Source organism: Ursus arctos, unplaced genomic scaffold (assembly GCF_023065955.2).
Source record: "Ursus arctos isolate Adak ecotype North America unplaced genomic scaffold, UrsArc2.0 scaffold_16, whole genome shotgun sequence".
Classification (NCBI taxonomy): domain Eukaryota; kingdom Metazoa; phylum Chordata; class Mammalia; order Carnivora; family Ursidae; genus Ursus; species Ursus arctos.
The window spans coordinates 16,818,280-16,845,435 of record NW_026622830.1 but is presented as its reverse complement, the minus strand read 5'-3'; the positions used below and the strand labels follow the sequence as shown (position 1 = coordinate 16,845,435).

Here is a 27,156-nt window from a genome sequence, read left to right as displayed (position 1 = left end):
GGGATGGGAGTTTTAGGATATGGAAACAAAGTTGAGGCCCCATCAAGAAGAGGGATTAGAGGAATCTACCTGAAGCCTGGTCAAGGAAAGGTGTTTGTTAACCCCCAAAACCTGGCATAAGTCCTGTCCTATATATGGTTGGTACTAAATAAATGTATGCTGAGCAAAGCTGAGCATCCGTGCTCAGCAAAGATCCAAAGCTCTCTCCTTCACTCCTCCTTGAGCTGAAATAGCAGCAGAAAGTGTCCCAATAGACAGTGTCCAAGGGGCTTGGGTGGGGAGGAAAGCAGTAAAATGTGCTGAGCCTCAAATTAAACAAAAATACACACCATCTTCCCAGGATTCCATAGCTCCAAGGCTTTTCCAGGCCAGTCTTTCCAAATGACCCTCATAGCCACCCTATCAAGGAAGCATATTTGCTCATACTATGGGTAGAATAATGGACACTCTGGAGGTCAAGCGTCATGTCATAGGTCACAGACCCAGAATCTATCTGTCTCTTCTTGGATTGGTATATGTTACTTGGACTGTTTTAATTCCAGAATATATTTCTAAAACTTAAGAAGTCGTCCCCCACCATTCTCTTTCGATACCTGCTTTGTGATCTGTGACATTTTTCCAGTTAAATTTTAAAACAATTTTTCAACACTGCTTATAAATTTCTATTTTAATTCACATTATAGTTTTTAAATTAGATTGACAAGCTTTAAAAATATCACATCTTCCCAACCAGGAAGAAGATACATCCATTTACTTATGTTCTCAGTTTTGCTTTATAGCTTCCCTCTAAAGGTCCTTCATAGTGCCGTTTGACTTAATTCCTCAGCCTTTTATATTTGTTCCTTGTACAGAATGAAGTCTTTTAAAACTATATTTTCTAACTAGTTATTGCTAGGATTTAGAAAATTGTTGATTTTGTATATTTATTCCCTAACTAGTCACCTCGCTGGACTCTTAATAGGTTCTAACAGTTTTTCACTTATTTCTCCTGGCATTTAGTAGATTATAATATCCTCTGCAAATAATGACTTTATTTCTTCCTTTCCCATAATTATACTTCAATTCTGTTACTGGAAATCCCTGAATGAATGTTAAATAATTTTAGTATCCTTGTATTTTTAGGACATAGGTTGTTGGTTTGGAACAGACATGCACAAGCACACTGAGAAAATAGCTTTCCGTGACTTTTCGGGATGACAGTTATTCTCTGTGCACCCCACCCCCAATGCAGACCCATCCCCACCACCCTGCTCTTTGAAAGTCTGACTTCTGTGGTCTACATCTTCCAGCCTCCCTTACTCTCTGCACCCTCCAGCTGAGTTTGACCAGTGCCAAGTACTAACAGAACACCAGAGGGCAGAAGTAATGAGCTATGTTCCTCTATAGCCTGTAGGACAATCTTACAATACCATTCCCTACCACTGCCCTTCGGTCCTGGGTGTAGTAACAGTTCCCCACTATTGACAGCCCTTGGGTATTTCCCCATCCCTTATAAATTCCCTTGATCTTGATCCCACCTCTATTTCATCAAACTCTCTCCATTTAAACCCTTCATATACCATATGCTTCTCACCCAGACCTTCTTTAACTGACTGACAAATTAGGACCCACCATTAAATGTTTCCAAATGTCTTTCAACATCTCAGTATGATCAAAATATTTTGTCCTTTGTGACATTTCCACATTCATTAAGAAGAAAAACTGAATGCCTACTTCCTGCTAATTGCTGTGGTAGGCAGTGAGATTAGTACAGAAAAAAACAAAAAAGATGAGTTCTCAGCCCTAACGTTCTTAGACGAAACAGATTCACAAACAAATATCTAAATATCACAATAGTGATCAGGAAAGAACAAGTATTTTGCTAAGTAACAAAGGTATATTTAGTAAGGATGGTCAGAGACTATTTGTCACAGAAGGTGACACTGAAGAAAGAGCTGAAGAAGAGCCTTCTAGGAAAGGATGGTGGCAAGTGCAAAGGCCCCGAGGCCATGAAAGAACTTGGTGCCGCTGAAGAACTGGCAGGACTGCTGCCAGCAAGGGGGCAGAAGGTGTGGTAGAAAACATGAAGAAACAGGTAGGCAGGGGCTAGATCAGTGCCGTCCAACAGAAATACAGCACACGCCACATTTCTGTAGTCTTCCTTTTTCTAGTATCCATATTTAAAATGGTAAGATCAGTGAAATTTATTTTAATGTATTTTACTTAACCCAATATATCTAAAATACTATCTTTTCAACATTTAAATAACATAAAAAATTAACAAGATATTTTACATATTTCTTGTTCTAAGTTTTTGAGATGTAGCGTGCATTTTACATTTAAAGTACATCTCAGATTGGACTGGCCACCTTCCAAGTGCTTGGTAGTTCCATGTAGCTGCTGGCCACCATGTTGGCCAGTATAGGGCTACATCACGCCCATCAGTCCTTGGTGACAGGGGAGGCTGATTAGGAGGGGCAGGGCATATAAGATTCATTTCTACTGCTACCAGCATCCTGCCTAGCACACAGTAGGTGCTCAGAGAATGTTTGCTGGGCACAGTGACAGAAGAACGACAGAAGACATACCAGGCTCCATAAGCAGAAAGGCATCATTGACATCACTCAAGTACATGCTTTAGGAAACTGGGTCTATTCTATGTCCTCAGCCAAGAGAGGAAACTGGGGTCTGCTTGGGGCGCCTCCTATAGTGGGGGCCATTCAGCACCCTCTACTGTGCCTGGGGCACTTGGCATAGCTACTTTCTTAATTCAGAAAGATCACTTTACACCATATGCTGAGGAGTGGGAGGGAGGGAGCCCATTAGCATTCATTGTACACAGCTTTTCATTTGGAAAAACACCTCAAATGTGCCGATCCACATTGCTTTGCTTCATTTTTCAACATTCATGAGTATAATTGCATTTATTTTTCTCGTCAAGACTGCAAAACAAGTGATAATTTACTGTATTACAACCCATATTGGCTGGGTTTACAGCCACAACAGTTCTAATCCGCCCTCAGATGGGCTGGGTGAGTAAGCAGGGGGTGATCTTTTTTAGCTGAGAACACTACATTTGTTTGTGACAGGAAGCCTGATCCCAGCTATTCAAGGTCACAATAACAGTGGCAACAACGAACCCATACAACTGCACTGAGTTCTCCAAGTATGTTTACCTCCACTGTCTTGACTGCTTTTTACAGTCAAGGCAGACACGTATTCCCATTTCACACACAAAAAGACTGAGATTCCGAGAGGTCCTCAGTCATCCACCGTGAAAGGCTGGCCAAGAGCAGAGCCAGGGCTCAAACATGCACAGGTGGGCTAGAAACCCCGGTGCCCCAGGGCAGGGCCTGAGCTCTGGCAAAGCCTGAGGTCCAGCAGTTGTGTTGGCAGAAAAGAAGTAGGCACAATCTGAAAATTGTGTAAATCCGAAGTGCTTGCCGTAGCCGGGACTCGTGAGGAGATCTAATTCCCTGAGTCTACACTGCAGAACGCTGACTTTCAGGATTCACACCCACCCCCCTGCCTCCCCCCCTCCGAAGGGCCCGTCCACATCCAAGTATAGCCAGCTCTGGGATTATCTATATGTGAGAGTGGGGAAGCATGGTCTAGCCTCATATTGGGAATCACCCCATGCAATACTGACCTTCCCTAAAAAAGAGAAGCAAAACCCACAGGGACATGGACTTTAGATCACAAATGCTCATGAACTGATAATTTTATAAGCGATCAACAGGACTCAGCCCTAAGAACTTCCAGACATGTTAAACTCGTTTCCTAAATACGATGAAAGTAGTAGACATAGCACAGGTGGCAAGACCCTCAGCTTCTCTTCCACCCCCTAATTAGAACATACAAGTCAGAAAGAGAAAAGCCAAGAGCTGGGTTTGACTGAAGGATCTGAGTGGGGCAGGGTAAGCAATGTAAAAACCTCAGGTCTGAGTCACAGGTGACTGCTTCCATTCAGTGTGGCACCTGCTGGGGTCGAGCCCCACCTCTCCAGCTCTCTCTGAGGCAGGGAAGATGGGCTAGGGAGTCACCATGGGGTTCAAAGGGTCAGGGACTGATGGGGTTCAGAGAGTGCCTCCAGCCACCTGGCTAAGGTGCTCCAGTCTCCAGGGGATGCCTCCCCTCATCTCCGTTCCTGTCCATTCCCTACAGTCGAGACCCCTTCCCAAGCTGGGCCTGGTGCTCCTGACATTATATGGACAGTTCCCACCCCAGGCCAGGGCTCAAAGGGTCAAAGGGCCAGGTCCGGCCACTCAAGAAGTTGCTGTTGAGCTTCCATGAGAACCCTGGACAAAAGACCCCCAACAACTGCTCTAGTATAAAGGGCCTATGGTCTTCAAAGGTAGCCAGCTGGGAGTGACCAGCATCACAGCCATACCATCTACTCTCACTCTATCTCACTCACTCACACACACACACAGTTCAGACCTGACAAGGCCTCAGGGTTTCCCTTCAGTAGAGGAAGATTAACACTGCACCCCCACAGTGAGTCCCAACCGAGACAGGACAAGAAGAAGGTGCATGTGGATGATGGAGAGGACCTACCATGTGCCCATGCACCAAGCATTTGTCCTGTGTTTTCACATTATCTCATTTAATCTCCACATCCTCCAATTGCATTACCTTCGTTTAATAGGTTAAAAAAAAAAAAAAAAAAAAAAAAAAAAAAAAAACCCTGAGCCAGAGAGAAACTAGATAGCTTTGTTCAAGGTCCTCCTCGCACGTCCTTCTAAGGCTATAGTGTCCATGAGCTCCACGTATGTATATGCTGCCAGCAGCCTTTCCAAAAGTCACCTACACAGAGAACCAAGGTCAGAGGTTACAGAAGTTTCATTTCAAATGCGGGAAAGTAGTCTTTCAATCCAAGCAAATAACCTTTGTTATCATTTTCCATTTTGCAAAATCTAAAAATTTAGTATAAAATCTTAAAATCAGGAATATAAATCCACATTGTATCACATGACAGGATTTCCTTTTTTAAGGCTGAGTATCATTCCACTGTGTATAGACCAGATTTTCTTTATTCCACTCATCTGTTGATGGTACACGGAGTTGCTTCCACTTCTTCGTTATTGAGAATGCTGCTACAATGAACGTGGACGTGCATCTCGCTCTTGGAGATCCTGCTTTGGGTAGAATTGCTGGATCAGGGGCGCCTGGGTGGCGGCACAGCGGTTAAGCGTCTGCCTTCGGCTCAGGGCGTGATCCCGGCGTTACGGGATCGAGCCCCACATCAGGCTCCTCTGCTATGAGCCTGCTTCTTCCTCTCCCACTCCCCCTGCTTGTGTTCCCTCTCTCGCTGGCTGTCTCTCTGTCAAATAAATAAATAAAATCTTTAAAAAAAAAAAAAAAAAAAAAGAATTGCTGGATCAGTCATTTCTAGTTCTCCGAGGAACGTTCATACTGTTCTCCACGGTGGTTCTATCATCTTACATACCCACCAACAATGCACAGGAGTTCTAACTTCTTGGAGTCTTCCCCACTGTGTACTATTTTCTCTTTATTATTCCCGTTGTTACTATTACAGTCATCCTAGTGCATGTGAAGTGAAAGCTCAGTTGGTTTGATTTGCATTTCCCTAATGATTAATGACGTTGAACATATTTTCATATGCTTGTTGGCCATTTTGTAACTTCTTTGCAGAAATGTCTACTCAAGTCCTTTGCCCATTTTTTAATCCCATTATTTTTTTTTTACTGTTGTTGAATTTTAAGAGTTCTTCATAGTGCCTGAATATTAACCCTTTCACAGATACATGATTTGTAACTATTTCCTCCCATCACAGGTTGCCTTTTCACTGTATTTCCTTTGATTCACAGTTGTGAAGCCTGATGTAGTCCCACTTGTCTCTTTTTGTTTTGTCTCTGCTTCTGTCGTCTTACCTAAAAAAAAATCACTGCCAAATGCAATGTCATGAAGCTTTTCTCTTGTTTTCTCCTAGGACTTTTATAGTTTCGGGCTTAGGTTTAGGTATTTAATCCATTTTGAGTTTATTTTTGTGGATGGTATAAGAGCCCAAATGCATCCTTCTATCTAGTTTTCCCAACACAATCTGTTGAAGAGACCGCCCTTTCCCCACTGTGTGGTCTTGGCACCCTTGTTGAAAGTCATTTAACCATAAATGGGAGGGTTTCCAAAGGTTTAAGCCTCTAACACCTACATTAAATAGCTTCCTGCTTCGAACACTTGGGGTGGTTTCTGTGTTCTTACTTACACCCCAACTGATAGATTCCTCATGCAGGTATGTTATAGCAGCTACAGTTGAGAAGGTTTCCGGAAGCTCTAAGTCTTATTTTAACCTTTGGAACTCTCAAGACTCTTAACAAAGAACACAGACTTTTACTCATCTCTAGCTTTTATAATTGCTTCACTAATGACAAGTAACGCTTTGAGAACTCTGAGGAAGTATAACCTGGCTTTCTTGAACACTTGCAAAAGGAAGCATTTTTAAAAGACACTGGCAGATTCCCGCAAAGCTTAAAAACCAGTTTGCTACAGTAATGGTTGCTTTCCAAAACTGAAGTGGCATTGTCTCAGCATAGAGCCTAGAGGCAAAACTGTATGGACTGGGGGTGGCGCAGGAGGAGGGGAAGTCTTTTTTAGAGAATGGGGAAATTTCTCTAAGTGACCAAATGTCTCACTGATTAGCAAGTGCAGGAAAATCAAACCTGAAGATGGACACATGATCTTAAGGGTTGAAGTAGATCACTGCAGCTCTGAGAACGGAGGAAGCTTGACAGGGAGGTTTATCTTCCTGTGCCCATCTGCACACGCTCATGAAGACAAACTCCCCTGTCAAGGTGATTCCTTGCAGCTGCCATGACTAACAGACAGACAGACAGACAGATGAGGGCATAAGACCAAAGGATTTTTCACAGACATGGTATTTTATAAATGTGTCACTTAATTCCTCCCTTTAAAACTGTACCTCTCTAGGTGCCTGAGTGGCTCAGTTGGTTAAGTGTCTGCCTTCAGCTCAGGTCATGATCCCGGAGTTCTGGGACCAGACCCTCCCATTGGGCTCCCTGTTCAGTAGGGAGCCTGCTTCTCCCTCTGCCTGCTGCTCCCCCGGCTCATGCTCTATCTCAAATAAATAAAATCTTTAAAAAAATGTATCCTTTTCTTCTTGAATCATAAATTACAAAGACTACTAGAGTCAGAAGAAATTAACTCCTGATTTTATGTATGAGGTACGTAAGACCCAGGAAGGGATGATGCTTGGCCCAAGGTCATAGAGCATGTTAACGGCAGAGCTAGGACTAAAATCCAGGATTCCTTACTTTTAGACTTATTTCACAGAAAAGGATCCAGGGAAGCACAGAGAAAAGTAGCTGACCGCCCTAAGTCCCAGGTTAGTGGCAGAGCTGGGACAGGCACTAAGGACTGTCTCCCTACACACCAGGTAAGGAGAACTCAGCTAACTGAACGGCCTGGTGGAAGAGAAAGTGCCTCCCCCAGCCCCACCATATTCCCATGGCTCCCACAGAAGCACAAAGAAACCACAGGGAGAGCAGCACTGGAGGGGCCTGAGGGATGTTCCAATCTACTCTTCACTAGGGAAACTGAGGTTCAAAGGGAGAAGCGAACAAGCCCCATGTCAGTGTGTCAAAAGGTGGCAAACCTGGGAGCATCACTGTGAGGCACTGAACTGGGCTGCTTTGGTTCAAATCCCCTCTCTGCCGCTTAGTACCTCTATGACTAAAAGCAACTTACTTATTCTCTTTGTGCTTCAATTTCCCCACGTGCAAAATCGGGAGCACGCCAGTGGTTCCTATACTACAAAGGACTGTTGTCAATCATTAAGGAGAAAAGACATTTAAAGTCCCTGGCACATAGTAAGTAGTTCAATAAATACTAGTTATTAAGATGAAAGAGACATTCCTATTGGTACGATTGACACAATAAAAAACTGATAATCTAGGATGGTGCTACACAATAGAAATATAACATGAGCCACACAGGTTAATTTCAAATTCTCTAGTAGCCACATTTTAAAGGTTAAAAAAAAAAAAAGAGGATAGTTAAGTCTTAATGATTTTACCTAATCCAATGTCTACAATATAATCTTTTTAACAGACAACCAATATAAAACTAGTAATGGATGCTTTACATTCTTTTTTGCATACAAAGTCTTCAAAATCTGGTGTGTTTTTACATGTGTAAAAGTAGCCACATTTAAAGTGTTCAATAGCCACATGTGTCTAGTGGCCACCATATCGGACACTACTGGTCTAGGACATTCCCAAATGGGACTACCATGGGTTCTTGGGATTTTCCAGATTATTGGACCCTACTTTATGGAGTTACACAAGAGCCATCTTATTTTCACCAAATTTAATAAACTATATTTTTGCTCAACTACAATTGTCTTATCAATCTCTTATAATATGTAATTATAATTCAAATTACTATAGTATTCAAAGCATAAAGAAAACCTCTTTCCTCACTAAGGACAAGACAACCCATATATTCAAAAAGGTGTTCACTTGGAGGAGCCCAAGCCCCTGGAACAGCAGCCAAACCAGATGAACAGTCCATGGAAACCTCACCCTCTCCACTGAGCTGGCAACACTAGGACTGTGAGGATTCTTGGCAGTATCTTCCTCTCGGCCTGTCAGTCCCAGGAGGGGCTGAAGTAGAAGCAGCAGAAGACTGAGACTCATGATAAAAGTCATCTCTGCTGCCCAGATCGAGGTCTCTGACGCATGACTGCCTCCACTCAAGTTCCCTTCTGACAAATTATTCAGAACAATTAACAGGCTTACTCTATCTGCATTGAGGTGGACACTGATGGCTTACTCAATTCAACAAACTGATATCCTCAGTGCCTAGAAGTAGGACATTGTCCTTATTTCCCAGGGAGAAGAACCCACAAAAAGTTTTCAGGCTGCTTTAATACATGAAATAATCAGCATGTAGATGAATTAGTCAAATGCCTACTTATGATGCCTAAGATATCATTTAATGACACATATTTAAAATTCTGTGTCGTAATATATCGTGTTATAAACAGATAGTGGTTTAGAGCACAGACTCTGGAGACAGAGTGCCTGGGTTCAAACCTCAGCTCCTCCATTTAGGGACTAACTTTTGGGTGAGTTACTTCATATTTGGGGCCTCAGTTTCCTCATGTGTAAAATAGGGGTAATTAATAGTCCCCAGTTTGTAGAAATACTAAATAGGTTGACATCATGTAAAGCTCCTAGAACACTATCCAGTTAAGTGGTGCATATGTGTTAAGTCACAAAATAGTGGTTTATTATCCATTCCCACAGAGTACAGAAACGTTCCCTCGAACTTGTCATCTGTACCACTGGCATCTGGGTGTGTCCTCAGAGCAAGCACTTTTTTTAATAATATTTTTTAATATGTTAATCACCATACAGTATATCCCTAGTTTTTGATGTAAAGTTCCATGATTCATTAGTTGCGTATAACACCCAGTGCACCATGCAATACGTGCCCTCCTTAATACCCATCACCAGACTATCCCATTCCCCCACCCCCCTCCCCTCTGAAGCCCTCAGTTTGTTTCCCAGAGTCCACAGTCTCTCATGCTTCATTCCCCCTTCTGTTTACCCCCCCTTTCTTCTCCTACCGATCTTCCTAGTTCTTATGTTCCATAAATGAGTGAAACCATATAATTGTCTTTCTCTGCTTGACTTATTTCGCTTAGCATTATCTCCTCCAGTCCCGTCCATGTTGCAGCAAATGTTGAGAAATCCTTCTTTTTGATGGCTGAGTAATATTCCATTGTATAGATGGACCACATCTTCTCAATCCAGTCATCTGTTGAAGGGCATCTCAGCTCCTTCCACGATTTAGCTATTGTGGACAATGCTGCTATGAACATTGGGGTGCGTATGGCCCTTCTCTTCACTACGTCTGTATCTTTGGGGTAAATACCCAGTAGTGCAATCGCTGGATCAGAGGGTAGCTCAATTTTTAACTTTAAAAAGCTTCTGCACAGCCAAGGAAACAGTCAAAAAAAACTAAGAGGCAGCCCACAGAATGGGATAAGATATTTGCAAATGACACTACAGATAAAAGACTGGTATCCAAGATATACAAAGAACTTCTCAAACTCAATACACAAGAAACAAATCAATCAAAAAATGGGCAGAAGATATGAACAGACACTTTTCCAATGAAGACATACAAATGGCTAACAGACACATGAAAAAATGTTCAAAATCATTAGCCATCAGGGAAATTCAAATCAAAACCAAATTGAGATACCACCTTACGCCAGTTAGAATGGCAAAAATGGACAAGGCAGGAAACAACATATGTTGGAGAGGATGTGGAGAAAGGGGATCCCTCCTACATTGTTGGTGAGAATGCAAGTTGGTACAGCCACTTTGGAAAACAATGTGGAGGTCCCTTAAAAAGTTAAAAACAGAGCAAACACTTCTGAAGTTGAACGACACCTGTCTACATCACCTTTCCATCCAATTTTAGCATTTGGATGCATTATGTTTTTTTATAGTCTAGAAAATAGGGTTGAGATATTTTGTTTATAGGTATAGGAATACAGTGCTTTTTAATTTTTTTTTATTTTAGTATAATTAACATACCATGTTATATTAGTGTCAGGTATACAATATAGTGATCCAACACTTCTGTACATTTCTCAATGCTCATCATGACAAGTGTATTCTTAATCCCCTTTATTTCATCCATCCCCCACCTCCCCTCTGGCAACTGCCAGTTCGTTCTCTGTTTTTAAGAATCTGGTTTTTTGTTTGTGTTTTTCTTTGTTCATTTTTGTTGTTATTGTTGTTTCTTTAATTCCACATGAGTGAAATCATATGATATTTGTCTTTCTATGACTTAGCACAATACCCTCAAGGTCATCCATGTTCTTGCAAACGGCAAGACTTCATTCCTTTTTATGGCTAACATTTCAGTGAGAGAGAGAGAGAGAGAGGGAGAGAGAGAGTGTGTGTGTACACATTTTCCTTATCCATTCATGCATTAATGGACACTTGAGTTGCTTCTGTATCTTGGCTATTGTAAATAAAGCTACAGTAAGGAGGTACATATATCTTTTTGAACTAGTGTTTTTGTTTTCTTTGGGTAAATACCCAGTAGTGGCATTACTGGATCATGTATTTCTATTTTTAACTTTCTGAGGAAGTTTTCCACAATGGCTGCACCAATTTGCATTCCCACCAACAGTGCCCAAAGGTTCCTTTTTCTCCACATCCTTGCCAACACGTCGTCATTTCTTGTGGTTTTGATTTTATCCATTCTGAGGTAAAATGATATCTCACTGAGGCTTGAATTTGTACTTGCCAGATGATTAGTGGGTTTGAGCATTTTTTCATGTCTATTGGTCATCTGTAGGTCAACTTTGGAAAAATGTCTACTCAAGTTCTCCACCCATTTTTTAATTGAATTATTTGGTTTTTCTGGTGTTGAGATATAAGTTCTCTATATATTTTGGCTATTAACCCCTTCTCAGATAAGACTATTTGCAAATATCTTCTCCCATTCAGTAGGTAGCCTTTATGTTTTGTTGACTTTTGAACTGAGGGTTTGATGTCACAGAAAACTGGACATCAAGGCAAGCATGCACGTGGATATTAGAACAGGCCTGTTTTCCCATTTATCTAACTCATGTATATTTTGATCATCAAAATGGTCCTTCGATTGCTTTTCCAAGCCATCTTTATCAGTTGTTCCTCTGTGCTCACATCCTTCAGAATACTACTAAGCCTGTCTTCAATTTTCTTGCCTTTTTTCCCCTACCAATCCTGTTATCACTGTAAACATCCCAAACTAGCACTGATTGGGGTCACTGTAGGCTAATGTAGTTTCCCTAATTAATTGTGCGGTTCAAAGTATACAAAAGACCATCCCATAATATAAAAAGGCCCTGTAAGAACTTTTTCAAGAGCTGTTTGGAGACAAAGATCTTCCCTTTTCTTTGGACATATGGGGTACATTTTGGCTTTTGTCTTTTCTTCTCACACTGCCATTTCTTGGATGTTAAATAAACATGGTGCATCCGTCTAGGGAAAGACCATGCAGCGCTGGCAGGCAAACACTAGATCTACGTGGGTGGTATGAAGGTAATGACACAGCTGTTGGGAACCACGACCTGACTCATCATCTGCATTCTCAGGAGGCACTAGAGTGAGGTGGTCCAGAGGACGGACTCTGGGCACAGACTTCCGGCAGGCAAATCCTGGCTCCACCGTATGCTAACTAGGACCTTGGGCAAGTCACAGAAACTTTTTGTGACACCAGTTCCCTAATCCATAACGTGCAGATCATAGCATTTGCATCAGAGGACTGTCAGTGGATTAAATAATATATTTAAGGTACTTAGGATAGTACCTGCCACATAATAAGCACCACATAAATGTTGCTTCCCTACTATTATCATCACTATTACCACATACGCATATTGTCCCTCTCTCCCTCCCTCCCCTCCTTCCCCCTCCCATCCTCCACCTCCTCTCTCTTTCTCGATACACATCAATCTGTTAATTGTGATATTTGAGGGAACGGAGATGGTGATGGAGAGAGTTAACATATATGGACAGACTCAGCATTTCTTTAAAAATGAATATATAATATTTTATCATTAAAGAGGGAAGAAAAATATATTGACCCAACAGTGGCTAAATGGGAACTTCAGAGCTCATAGCTTTAAGCCAATCAATAATAATATCAGGAGTGATTAAGGATGGTTAAAGGCCTCTACTTCCCGATTGTTGCAATGTAAGCACTACATGAAAGAAACAGTAGGGCAGTTTTTGGATACATCACTTTTTCCCAATGAGGAGCCTCTTACATAGGCCACAAGCAGATCCACACGCTTGTAAGAGTGTGCCAGGCCCCAGACTGAAGGAAGGGATAATCCCCAGGATCCTTTCATTTGCCCCAAGGATCAACTCTAGAGCAAAAGAGGCTTGACAAGCTAGGCCCTGGGACCAAATGGCCCATTGTGATGGAAGCCTCATCAGGCTGAGAGGTGGCACTCCAGATGGGAAAGCTGCAGATGCTCCAGGCACCACGAACATGCCAGAGAAAGCAGCAGCCTCTCCAGGGTTCTCCCAAAACTTCCCTGACAGCAGCTCACTCTTGACTTTCCAAACGCTTATCTTTAATGGTAATTTAGTCCATATACGGATCACCTTCCCTGTGTCAAGCCAAATGCAGGACACAGAGAAGTCAGCAATGAGAAGCAGCCCATGCCCTCGAGTAGCTCACAGTCCCAGGGAGGAATCAAAGGTGTAAAAACTCAGCCACAGGAGCACAGAGAAGAGGCAATTCCATGTGGGTACAACAGGGAGGCCCTCCTGGAGGGGGTGTCCGTTCAGGGTTTTGACGTAAGAGGAAGGGAGATAACGCCTTCTAGCCAAAGGCATGATGGTGTGACCTCCAAAGTTTGTGGTTGAAAACAAGAAAACTCAACTATGACAATCTTTCCCAAAATTAGGAATGTTCTACAAGAATATTGGGATGCTCACCATGAACAGGAAGCTAGAGATAGCCTTGAAAAATAAGCAAAAATTAAGGGAGGTTTGGGGAACCAAGAAGAAGGAAGTGTAGCAACCTCATTCAGTAGCATCTCTTGTGGCCCAGACACCACCCCTATCACTGGACACCCCACTGCACAGGCCTCTGGCCTCTGGCCTGTCCATCCTAGATAGAAAGTTCTGGGCAGGAAGGGGCAGTGGGCTGCATCCAGGCCACATGTCCAACCATACCCAGGCTGCCAGGGGTAGTAAATTTCTGGCACCTTCACTTTCCAGCAAGTTCCACATTCCACCAAGATCCCCCGTAGTAGGAGATTCTCAAATTCAGAAAGCAAAATCAGAGGCTGGACTCCCAAAACAAAAGCACAAAGGCCTCTCTCACATGATTACATAAAAGGAAAAAGGGAAGCAGAGAGGGCAGAAGGGGAGGCTGAGGCTGGAGACAGATGCCAGGGTCGGATCATGAGACAGTTCAATTGTTAATAAGAACAATTCATTCGGCAAATGTTCACGGCCCCTGCCTCCAAGGAGAACAAAAGCTAGTTGAGCAGCAGACTGCAAGAGGCTTGCTACTTGCCAAGTAAGCCCTGGAGAGCCCAATCTGCTCTTACAGCCGATGTCCACCTTGACTTGTCAGCACTTGCACTGCTCTCTGGTTGATTTCTATTTTGAGGATAATTCTTGCTAATCCTCAGAAGGTCTCCAACCGGCGCAAGAAGGGATAGAACACAGTGCGCTCAAGGGGACCATCACCATTTCTTGAGTTGTGTTGATGGCTTCAGAATTCACCAAGAACGCTCCCTACGTCAATTCGTAGGCAAATGTCCAGGATTCCATGTTTGACACGTGGATGATATTCTTCCTCCGGATTTCAAAAATAATATACAACTGCTCTGTGTTTGGTACACAAGGGAATAGAGAAATACACAGATAGGAAAGCAAATGTGAGCCCTTCTCCTGAAGAGGAGCACAGAGATAGATGTACGAGAACACTCGCTGCAGTGTGATTCAGAAGTGAGTAACTGCGAAGAACTTAAATATGCAACACCATAGCGTGGTTAAAATAAATCAAGAAATAGTCATTGTAATGGAAAACTATGAAGCCTTTACAAAGTATGCTTTTGAGGAATATTTAAGGACATGGGAAAATGCTTAAAAATAGCAATAAGTAGAAAAATATAGATTTATGTTTGTGTGCATATGACTTTTATTGTGTTCCTTATAGCTACCTCTACTGTGCATATTCTTTACAACGAATATACCTTGTTTTTGCAATCACAGATCATGACTTTAAATAGAAATAATTTTAAAAGATGTTTAGTTGATGACCCTGCCATGTATACAACATATGTTTATCCTGGCTTTGAAGCCTGGCTCCTCTTCCATATATAACTTGCATGAGGTTGGACCAATTACTCCATCATTCTTGGGCTTGGTTTTCTCGAAAGAAAGAACAGACAAGATCCCTGAACTCACAGGATGGTGGCACAGAAAGCATTTTCCTATACATTTCATCCAAGCTAACCCTCGGTTAGAATAAACACAGAGAAAAATGTCAGTTCTCTTCAAAGAAAGGAACGGTTCCAATCCTTCCAACACTCTGCTGTGAGTTCTACTGTAGACAAGGTGATGGGATCAGGATACAGAGTCCTAGGGATCCCCTAACAAATTACCACAAACCGGGTGGCTTAAGACAACAGAAACTTATCCTCTCCGAGATAAGGGGTCAACAAGTCTGAAATCAAGGTGCTGGCAGGGACATGTTCTCTCCGAAGGCTCTAGGGAAGGAGGCTTCTGGTGTCTGCCAGCAACCCGTGGCATTCCGTGGCCTGTAGACGCGTGGCTCCAATCTCTGCCTCTGTCTTCACGTGGCCAGCTGCCCTGTGTGTCTGTGTGTCTCTCTTCCTCCACCAGTCCTACCACGTGAGGGCCTGCCAGGACCACTGGCATGAAGGGAAATGAGCACCACACCTTGGAGACTGCACCAGCTTCCGTGCAGGCCGACTGGTTTCAACAGTCCTGTCTGTGTGGAGGCTTGTGTGTGTTTTCTCTGATTTTTCCTAACATCTGCCCCTTCCAGTCAGGTAACTAACTAGGATCTTTGGATGTCTCTGCTCTAGAAATTTGTGCAGGATGCAGAGAAGAAGGAGCTTGAAGTCAAGGGTTCCTTCTTTCCTCTCCTTGTTTGAAAGCGTAATCTTATTCAAGAGATTAGGGAGTTCAATAAGGCTGGGCCCACAAAGCTGTGAGGAGAGGGGGAGTTCCACAGTGGGAGAGGTGAGGGATGGGTCCTGCTGGTCCCATACTGCTCTGTGGCAATAGCCTCAGAAAGGATGCTGGGCGAGGCCTCTGGGCTGGCTGGACTCCGCACAGGGGATCCAAGCCTGGGAAGCAGTAGATGCAAAGGGACCACAGGAATGGGATAGTGGGCATCTAGGGGAAAACCACAATAGCCAGGACATCTGTATACCCCTACAGAAGGGGAGCCCCCAACTGAAAAATATTTATGTCTAACTCCCTGGAGGCTCAGGGTCAGATTTAACTTGATGTAAAGGCAGCATCTCTTACGCACCTGTATTTTCAGCCTGAGAGTCAACCTTACTTCATTCCAACACTTAAACAGCCTACGAGCAGAAGAAACTGAAGGACACCTCCCAAGCCCCATTGCCTCTAGCTTCAGCCCTTTTAAAAGGACTCTGACAGCCTTGTGTCTCCCTCCAGCCCCCAAGGAGCCCCCCACTGGGCCTTGAGCTGTCCCCCAGGTGGACATGAAGACACTATGCCAAGGCTGGGAAGGCACAGCGAGAAACCAGAGACACCTGCAGGAAGTACCAGGGAGCAGATCAAGGCTTCCAGGGAGGGCCTGTGGGCACAGTAACCCCCATTCCTCTGGGACAGCCCCAAGAAAGGTGAGGTCAGAGCAAAACCAGGTCTGATGCCTGGAATGCCAGGCCACGGGCTCTTCCCACAGAAAGGGATGAGGAAAAGACTCAGAGTGACTGTGAGCAGCACTGAGTTAACAGAGTGGAGATAGAGGAGGTGTGCAAGCCCTCGGGGCAGTAAGCACCCCAGGTGTTGAAAAGCTTCTCTGGGTCTCTCAGAGACCCATGCAGACCACTTGCTGGTGGTGCACCTGGGTAAAGCAGCGTCTGAGGTCAGGTGAACTTGAAGGAAAGGGCAAGGTTCTAAGGATAACTTAGACTTGCAGTCCCAGAGACTGTAAGAACCAGAAAAAAATACAGGGCCACTAGTACTGATTAAGCCCTACTATGTGCAGACACTTCACACTCGCGCAGGCATCATTCTGTTTAACTCTCATGCTGGCTTCCATGCTAAAGAGGAGGAAACTAAGGCAGTGGGATTAAGGACCGAGAGTCACTGAGCTATGGCACAGGATTGGAATAAGCTGGCCTGGAAACATGTTTATGACGAGAACTTTGAAAGCCATGAACAGGATACTATGGGAAGAAGAGGGAGGGAATCTTTCTTTACATAGACTGATAAGGGACCATCTCCCTGAGGAGGAGTCACTTGAGCTGAGGCCTGAAGAAACCAGCCAAGAGAATAGTGGAGAAATCCATTCCAGTGGAAAGGAACAGCACGTGCAAATGTCCTGAGCCAGGTAAGAATGTGACAGTCTTTCAGTCTCTAAGGAACTGAAAGGAGTCAGTGTGTTTCTTTCTTTGAGAAGAAAAGGGGCTTGGAGAAGACACTAGATCATACAGGCTGTAGCAAGGAGCTCAGATTTCAACCCATGTGCCAGGAGAAGCCAGCAGAGGGATTAAGTGCCAAAACAACACCGTGTGATCTACCCACAGCCCAGCACAGTTTGTCACACAGAAGGGGATCAAAGGTCATGGAACATCTGAATAAACAGCCTTACACTAGACTTCCAAAGGATAGAAACTGCTGGTTTTACAGAAGGAAAAGTAAGATTTCGGTTTTTGCCCATGAGAAGAACAAACAATTTTGCCTAATCCAAATTCACTTTCATGCCTCCCTGCCTAAGAAGCACGCAGAGCCGCAGAAATCCACAGGCGCATCATGACAAAATAATTTCAGTGATCATTATCAAATGCCTCTATTTAGAAAAGCTCAGAAGATTGTATTAGCACAATCCAATATTTATGAAACGACACTCTGCCGTAATGAGGGGCTGAGAAAATTAAGATTAGAAGCAAGAGTGACTCCTTTGGGAAGAGAGACTGGCACGGTGGGAAAAGCAAAGTCACTCAGCCTCTTAGAACCTTTGTTTCCTGATCTGTAAAATGGAAGGATTACAGGAAAGATTAAAAATCCACGGTCAGTTAATAGAGGGCCCAACGGCATTTCAAGATGTTTATCATTCATTTCTTCATTTAAAGAACACTTGATAGTGAAATAAGTCAGAGAAAGACAAACACCATATGATTTCAGTTACACATCGAATCTAAAGGAATAGACAAAAAGCAGAATCAGACCCATAAGTACGGAGAATAAACTGATGGTCGTCAGAGGGAAGGATGGGCAAAATGGGTGAAGGGGAGTGGGAGGTACAGAATCCCAGTCACGGAATGACTAGGTCAGGAGGATGAAAGGCACAGCATGGGAAATATAGTCAACGGTATTGTAACAGCACCGTATGGAGACAGACGATGGCTACACTTGTGGTGAGCACGGCATAACACACGGACTTGCTGAATCACTGTGGATTACACCCAAAATTATTGTAACATTGTGTGTCAACTATACTTCAACCCAAATTCAAAAAAGAATAAGCAACAGAGAGCAAACAAAATTTTTAAAATAAGAAAGAAGATACACTCAATAAAGGCTATTTGGCCATCCATCCATGCATCCATCCAACGAAATGTTATTTTGTTCATACTATGTACGATGCACTGTATTAAGCACTGAGACAGAGCTATGAATAAGACTGTCATGGTCCCCAGGCACACGGAATGTCTCATCTGGGGTAAAACATCCCCTGAACAAACCACCTCCACTGTGACATGCATTGTTGAGACAAAGTGTAGGATGCGATGGGAACGTTGCCAGAGAGCTGACCCGCCTGAAGTATCGAGGAAGTGCTATCCTCAGGAAGTGGTGTTGATGCTGAGATACAAAGAGGAGTACAAGAGAACGAGGTGGAGGAGAAGGTTCTATGGAGAGTGGTCTTGCCTGACAAGGAACACGGCAAAGCAAGTACACAGGGAGTGGGAGAAGGGGAATTCAGAGCTGGGCTGTGGAGCTGTTGAGTTTGGGGAGCCTACAAGACCCTACGGGTGGGCTAAAGACAGGCAGGAAGAGCATACACGTCCATGCAAAACACATGTATATAGCAGAAGATCTGGATGTACCTGGCCAACTACAAAGATGGCCGAGCAACACGGAGCATGTGGTACCTTTCACCAAAGTGCTCTGGACGGGCTGGGTCTCTAATGGAATGAGTGATTCTCTCATCTCAACCAAGACACTTCTGAGAATAAAGTCAGCAGTGTTAAAAATGATGATGGGGCAACAGGCATACAGGTTGTCCCACAGTCACCTTACGAATGGGCATGTGCAGTTGTTGGTGACTCTGCTCATGCCAAGTAAGATCCTACCAGATCTGCAAAGCTCAGTTTTGTACCATAGCACCAATTTATTTTACCTGGGGCCGGTATCTACACTCATGAAAAACACACAACAATGTATGCCCTTAACTGGAACTACACAGAACCATCCATAGCCTCCTGCTTTGGGGCCAAACTCACAGTCACTGAGGCTACACAGGCCACACCCTTACCTGGACATCTCTGAGCATCTTCTCTGTCTCCAGCTTAGTGGCATCCTGTTAAAGCCCTCTCCCCAGAGGACGGCAAGAAGACGTGGCAGCCAGGCAGTGGGGGGTGTAGGTCTAGAGTTCATACAAGACGGCTGATGGCAAATGAAGCACAGGAGGGATGGAGGCCGTTCATAGTGTGATGGTTAATGTTGTAGGTCAACTTCCCTGAGCTACAAGATGCCTGAATCGCAGCTAGAACATTATCTCTGGGAGTGTCTCTGAGGGTATCTCCAGAATAGATTAGCATTTGAGTTGGCAAACTGAGGAAGGCAGACCGCCCTCCCCAACACGGGAGGCATCATCCACTCCCTTGTGAGCCCAGACAGAACAAAAAGGGAAAGGTAGGGTGAATTCATTCTCTCTACCTGAGCTAGGGGCACCCGTCTTCTCCCACCTTCAAACATCGGTTTTCCTGGTTCTTGGGATTTCGAACTCGGATCAGGGTTATACCATCAGCCCCGGATTCTCAGGCCTTCAGACTCGGATGGAATTACACCACTGGTTTTCCTGGTTCTCCAGCTCACAGACAACAGATCATGGGACTGCTCAGCCTCCATACAGGGCGAGCCAATGCCTGTACTAAATCTCCTCTTAAATGTATCTCTCTATATATATATCCTTTTGATTCTGTTTTTCTGGAGAACCTCATACACATGGAAACGGTACAGAACAAGCCTGAGATCTCCCGTATTTAGTGGCCAAAGTGAGGAAGAGTGCCAGAAGGTGTTGGGGGACAAAAATAAGACAACATGTGGGTTAGAGAGAGCCCTTAGGCAGGGAGGAATCACAGACACAACATTCCCTCTCCAACAATCAGATGTCTTTACCAGTGAACCTGGGATCACACATACATGTTCCCAGAGTTGCAACATGTCCTGGCTTACGTCCCCAAGTAAGCCTTTTCAAGAGCCCTCTCACCCAGGCATACCCCACCCTAAATGTATTCCGAGTGTTCCTCTTCCAGGCGTATCTCTCCTAGAATACCCCAGACATCACTCTCCTTCGCCTGCTGCAAGCAGCTATCCATCAGGAAAGTACATTAGCCCTTTAGCCCCACTGGTTAAGGATAAGCTGGGCATTCAGGATGTCAGGACATTAACTTTATGAGTAATATTCTGACTGCTCTAGTTTCCCTAGATATATACAAGCCATGTGCCTGTGTCTGGAAGAAAAGGAGTGACCTCATTCTGCAGAATTTCTCTCCCACAGAATCCAACTACTGTTAGGTTCCCAAGCAAAACCCAAACTTGTAGCTAAATCTTAGAATCTTAAAGCTAAAAGAAATGCTAAGGGTTCCTGAATCCAGGTGACCTGCGATTCCTACCACCTACCTTAAGAATTCACTCAGCCTTAGTTGAACACCCCGGGGGATGAGGAACTTACTACCAACGGAACTGTCTACTGCCCTCTCAGCTCAATCCCTGAGCAAGATGGTCCCTACAAGTCATCCAATAAGTGAGTCATCCTCATCATAGCCTCGAACACAGTGGATCACGTACCTGTGGGCACCGCTGGGTCCAGCATTGGTTTCTCCCACGTGTTAATCTGCTCCCAGGTAAACCCATTGGTGCCCAGGGCCACGCTGTAGCCACAGTTGCTGTAGTGCTCATCAAAGGAACAGCCGCCTGCAGACAAAAGAGATATGCGTAAATACATCCTTGTGTCTGAGGCTGGGCTCGTTACCCCGTCTCATCAGCGCTCCATCTACAGCTTCGAATGTTAAACTCTGGAGGTTTTTTTAAAAAAATAAATAAAAAGGCAAGCAAATTGGATTTTTCTGTTTGCTTTGGTGCTCTCAGGAAAGGTGCTGGCATCTGCAGGCCACCCTATTTTAGAAAAGTTAATAAGGCTAGTTACAGTGATTTCAATCTTCCTTCCTGAGAAAGGAAACAGCAACGTCTCATTCTAAGTAGGAAAAAGGAATGCCAGGGCATGCCTCCATGATTGCTTCCTGCCACAGGGAGAGACACTGGGGGCAGCAGAGAGAGCACCAGCTCCAGAGCCCGGCCAGACCAGCCACAGATCTCAGCTGTGCAAATCTGGGCCAGCTGCAGCCAGCTGCAGCCCCACCTGCATCTCAGCCTCCTCACCTGTGACACGGAGGGAAAGAGCCACCGGACAGAAACACCATGAGGGTGATGTGGGGTAACACAGAAAGAGGAACTGGCACAGAATCAATTCTCCCCATCTATCCCCTTCCCTATAAAAGCAGTTTGTGAAAACCCATGCTTCATGGCATAGAAATCAACTTTGTGGAAGAACCGGGCAATCGTGCACCTGGAAGATAGTAAAGTCAATGTTCATAGTGTTAAAGTCATCCACCATTTTATAGAAAGTTGTATCAAATCAATTCTGACAAGGATTTACTAAGCACAACGCTTAGGGGGCTGGAGGTCCCCTCCAAGTGCTACTGATAAAGATGCGGGGACAGAACCAGGGCTGCAGGGAGGAAATGCTGGTCTGTCTGGAGAAATGGGCCATGCCATCCTGAAGGAGGACTGATCAGGGCTCTGGAGGATCCAGTATCTCCGGGGACCAAGAGTGCGAGGAAGGGCATCCGCAGTGAGCTGGTGGGACACAGAGGCAGCACAGGACAGCATTCCACAGCAGCCTGCTGACTCATCTCCCAGACCCGGGTTCATACTCAATCCCGCTCTGCCACTGCCCCCCATCTCCCTGACGCTCAGGTCTCACGGCAGCACCATCTCCTTCCCTTACATACTCCTGCTTCCGCATCACCCATGCACACCTGGTTCTGATCCACGTACAGAAGCTATTCCTCACTAGCCCCAGCCTATGTCTACGGCCTCCCCTAACATCACACCACCATCTCCACCTGCTGCCAAGGACAAGAGCCCTTCTCTGCACCCCAGGCCTGGGATGTCCTCTGCTTAGTGGGGTGGAAGTTCTGTTGACAGGTGTAATATGGAAGACAGTCACACCACCACTAAAAAACCCTATGATGCCAAACGCTTTCTCTACTCTCCTTCCTTGCTGTGAATGAGAACCCAGAAGAACTGGCCCTTAGTGCCCCAATTTGGAGTCTTGGCTGGGCTAAGGAAGGCTGGACCTACTTTGGTAGTTATAGGACTTTGGGCTCGAGTACAGAGTATTCAGTAACTTTGTACTAAAAAGTAACAGGAATTTGGGGTGTCTTATGTAGATACCTAGATTAAAAAGCAAAAGAGAGGAAGAGAGGAATGTAAGAAACAATGAAAAGCAGAATCCTACAGAAGGTGACAGCCAGTAAGAAATTTCCCATGATGGGAACTGGCTGATGCCTTGGTAGGAACTAAAATATCAGATTCCATTGTTTCATTTTTCAATTCAACAATTTTTTTTTAAAGATTTATTTATTTATTTGTAGATTTATTTATTTATTTATTTGAGAGAGAGAGAGTGGCACGAGCAGGGACCGGGGAAGACAGAGGGGGAGAGAGAGGGTCTCAAGCAGACTCCACCCCAAGTGCGGAGCCCAGCATGGGGCTCCATCCCACGACCACAAGATCGTGACGTGAGCCAAAATCAAGAATCGGACAACCAACTGAGCCGCCCAGGCACCCCGATGCAACAACCGTTTAACCGAGCAGTTAGGGCAGATCCAGCCGAGTCTGAGTTCCTGGCTATCCAGCGGTTAACAGAAGCAGCCTGCTAGCGCTCTTCAGCAAGATATACTGATGGTCAACAAGTCAATGAATAAACCCGCATTTCAGCATCATGCCACCGAGGCTGCGGCTGGGGTGAGTGAGAGGAGACCAATACGCTGGGGTCCCAGAAACAGTGCCCTATCCTATGCTATCACATCCCTCCACCATACCCAGGTCCTCAGGGAGGGCTGGCCACACGCAGCAGCCCGGTACCGCTGCTCCTCCAGGGAACTGAGGGAAGAAGGGCAATGACCCGTGTGCATGGACAAGGGTCAACGGGCAAGAACGGGAGGCCCAGGAGAGGAGAGGAAAGGGTAGGAGAGGACACTTCACCCAGGTACAGTGGGGAAGGATGGCCTTCGAAAGGCAAGGAGGGGGGCAATCACGCAGCTTCCTCTAGACAGTAAGGGTCAGAATGGCTGGGAACAGCTCAGGCACATAGTAGAGCTTACGTACCTGCTGAAGGAACGAACCAATACTGCTAATGGGACATGTGACACAGACAAAGCTCTGCTTCAGTAATAACAACAGTGAGCACAGAGCCCCCCACACTCAGCCCGCTCTTCCGGGTCTCCTCCTCGCCCCTTCAGCCTAGGAAGCTCCTTCCCCACACTGCCTTTCTGACACATCTGAGGGGATCCTCCCAAGTCACTTCTTCTACAAACTTTCCGAACCAGAGCAGAGTGTGAATGTCCCAGACACTACGTTTACAATTTAAAAGCAGCAACATCAGAAGGTATGTTGCTCTTAAGAGGGCCAACCTCCCTCCTCTACGTCTCCCTGCCATCACCTGCCAGGAGACCAGCCCAGAGACACAAATGAATCGGGTCAATGCCATGAACAACAGATCCTGATGTGCCAGAACTGATAAGCAAGGGTGCCTGCAGCATCTCCAGCATCCACTGGAAACCTCAGCACCCTAAACTGAGATCAGCCTCCAGGGTGAGAGAAGGAAAGAGTGGCCAAGACCATGCTATGTGTGTGGTAAACTGGGTCTTCTCTCCTGTGCACACAAGAGATGGGGCACCTGGGTGCCTCAGCTGGTTGGGCAGCTGCCTTCGGTTCGGGTCATGATCCCAGGAGCCTGGAATTGAGCCCCACATCAGGCTCCCTGTTCAGCGGGCAGTCTGCTTCTCCCTCTCCCCTGCTCGTGCATGCTCTGTCTCAAATAAATGAAATCTTAGGGGAGAACAAAAAGATTCTCTCTCCCTCTCTCTCCCTAGAAGGAGGGAGGGAGGGAGAGAGAAAAGAAGGGAGGGAGAGAGGGCGGGCTGGCACTGTGTCTCTAAGCCACTTGCATTTGGGGCAGAGCACACAGTAAACCCTAGCAACATGTAACAAAGTGCTATCTACCATTTGCATGTTGCATGACTGGCCCATAAAAATGATCTCTTACAAGCAATCCTCCTCACCTGCCCCTGCTGTGAGGAACTTCAAAACTTATAGGGGAAGGCAGTGGCATCACAGGAAAAAAGATGTCTAGATCCCTGAGACACTCACTGGAAGAGAGCCAGCAGTCACCTGAGCAGTGATATCAGCATTAACCTTCCAAGAGCAAAATAACAACTTGTCTCACGTGGCTGACACCTTAGGGATTAGGTATGACCACAGCAGAACCTTCTGCCCCCGACGAACGTAGGCAGCACGCTCTCTCAAGCATCTCCTCCGTACTGGCGACATCCTAGATACTGACTGCATATTCTCCCTCATTCCCTTTCACTTAATGCTTGCAACTTGGTGAGGCAGGTTATTATCCCTATTATACGTACAAGGTAATTAATGTATTGAGGGGTTAAGTGGCCTTCTCAACTCACATAGAAGGCAGTGCTAGAGCCAAGATTAATTCTGTGGTGACCTAACCGCACAACCCATGCTCTTTCTAATAGACCAGAGAGAGAATATATTCCGCCAAACCAAGGACCAAGCCTTTCACTTATAAGGTTATGAGAGAGGATCAGGCAAAGGGCTTCTAAGGTGGCTGGGTCTCTCCCATTAGAATGCATTCCTTTGCTTATTCTGGGAACACTTAAAAGTTTTTTGGGGTTTGGGGGTGTGTGTGTGTTCTGTGCAGGGGCACAGAATCGACATACAGACTTCTTACGCTCACGTAGTTGGCAGAGTGTGGAAAGACAGCCACATAAACATACACTTTTGCAAAAATGCAAAAAACACCTTCGTGGGGATGTGCTGAAGCTCAAAGATCCCATTTAAAGGAGGGTGTTTAACCGATCCCTGATCTACCCTCTACCAACTCTAGCACCACCGCTCACAATCCCACTGTGGCTTGATGAACACGGAAGCAGGAAATCCAGCCCGTCAAAAAACAACTGAGAACCGGGAAAGAAAAAAAGCCATTTCTTACATGTCTGCCTGCTAAAAAGGAGTTAGGTTTTTGGCTCTGAGCTTCCAATGGCCACTAGAAAAAGGAAAATCTATTCAGGTCCTGGACACTCCGTGTTCATACAATAAAAGCCAAATTGCACAGGAAAATTACAACCATTCCAGGTGCTCAGCTCACACAAGAACTTCTCCGCGGGGCCACTGGTAACAGAAGTCCCATTCCCCATTGTGAACAGCATCTGAAACAACATCCACACAAGGGGTGCGTGGCCAATGACATGAGGCTAATTCTCACGGTCCTTCTCAACACAAACTCACACTACTAACAAAACACACAATAGGGGCGAAAGCTGCTCACTGGGACGTGGTATGATTCAATGGAGAGTAGTCTGGCTTGACCCAGAGACAAGTTTTAAAAGCTATCTGGGAGAAAAAATATACTTTAGGAGTATGTTTTTTTTTCTTAAGCAATCCTCCCTGAATTTTCTTCCTCTCCACCAACAGATTGAGGAAGAGTGGTTATAAGCTCAAGATGATACATCCTGACAGCAACCCACACTGCAGCTGGGTACAGCCCCTCTAGCTCACATCTCTTCCTCGATTCTGGGCCTGCGCTTTCTGGTGTGCGTGACGGATCACCAGGAAACCCTGCAGTGGTAAAGGTTAAGGACTCCAGAGACTCAGGGAGAACTGGGAACTCACGGGAGCCACAGAGATGCAGAGCCATGCTGCCAGCCAGGGACTGGCTCCTGAGAGCCGGCAAGAAGAGAAGAAAGGAAAGAACAGTCGCCACTGGACCTGCAGCATGAAATATGCAAACCCTTGATAATCTCGAGTCTCACTGCCGTTCCTCTTACTCTTTCAAAGATTAGGTTTACTCTCTTGCTGCAATTCCTTAGGTCCTTAATGTCTGACAAAAAAAAAAAAAAAAGGCTCCTGGCCATCTCTGCAGGTGGTTGTAGCAGGCTACTCAGGAAAGACTAACGACTAGAAAGATTCCCAAAAGACTCTCATTTGGATGCTCACCTCATTCCGTTTTAAAGAACAGGCAGACCCATTTAACCGAGGTCAACCCTACCACAACCATTTTGCAGGGAAAAGAGAAACCCCGTAGCCTACCGCCACCCCAGGAATCAGGCTCAGCCTCCAGAGCACATATCCTGGTTTGGAGAAGACCCACATAACCGGAGGAGGACAGGGGAGTGCAGCCACAGTCCAAAGACCCAGCCCTACCTCCCGGCACCCAGACAGAGGAGCTACTTCCCTGGATGGGTTGAGGTCAGAACGTGGCAAAGGCCCCAGATGCTCTGATGTGAGTCAAGCATAAAAAGTCAACAGAGAAATGGAAAACTGTAGCAAGGAAATTGGATTCTGAAAATCCATTTGGGTTTGGTAATGTATAGGATATCAGCATCTGTAAGGGAAGTAAAAATAGTGCAGGATACATACTTTAAGATACATTAAAGCATAAATAAAGTTTATAGTGCCAATCAGAATTTTTTTTTAAACATGAGCTCTTCTTTTGAAAATGAGAAAGGAATAGAATTCAATAAAAATATAAATGTGTCTGCCTCTGCATTTCTCAGATATGATCCTGTATTTTCTTGAACAGAATTAAGTTCAGAAGAGGAACTAAAGATTTCCTGGGCTTCTGCTATATGCCAGGCACTGCACTTGAGCTGTGTAAGTATGTATTTATAGATGCATGTACACGAATGGAGGTAAGTCCAACTACCACCACCAAGACAGGGATCAACACACTTTCTCTGTAAAGAGCCCAACAGTGAAAATTTTCAACTTATAGCCATATAGTTGAGGTCACAACCTCTCAACTCTGGCGCTGTAATGTAAAAGCAGCTGTAGACAATACATAAACAAA

At 45.0% G+C, this 27,156-nt stretch overlaps 1 protein-coding gene across 2 annotated transcripts in view; it reads right to left on the bottom strand.

Moving 5' to 3' along the window:
• Positions 1-27,156, bottom strand: part of PTPRT (protein tyrosine phosphatase receptor type T) — a 1,022,164-nt gene that overhangs the window by 738,026 nt on the left and 256,982 nt on the right. For both annotated transcript variants that reach the window (XM_044385622.3, XM_044385623.3), the window contains exon 2: positions 20,790-20,915. In XM_044385622.3, the coding sequence (XP_044241557.1) occupies positions 20,790-20,915 (126 nt within the window). The remainder of the gene's footprint in view (positions 1-20,789; positions 20,916-27,156) is intronic.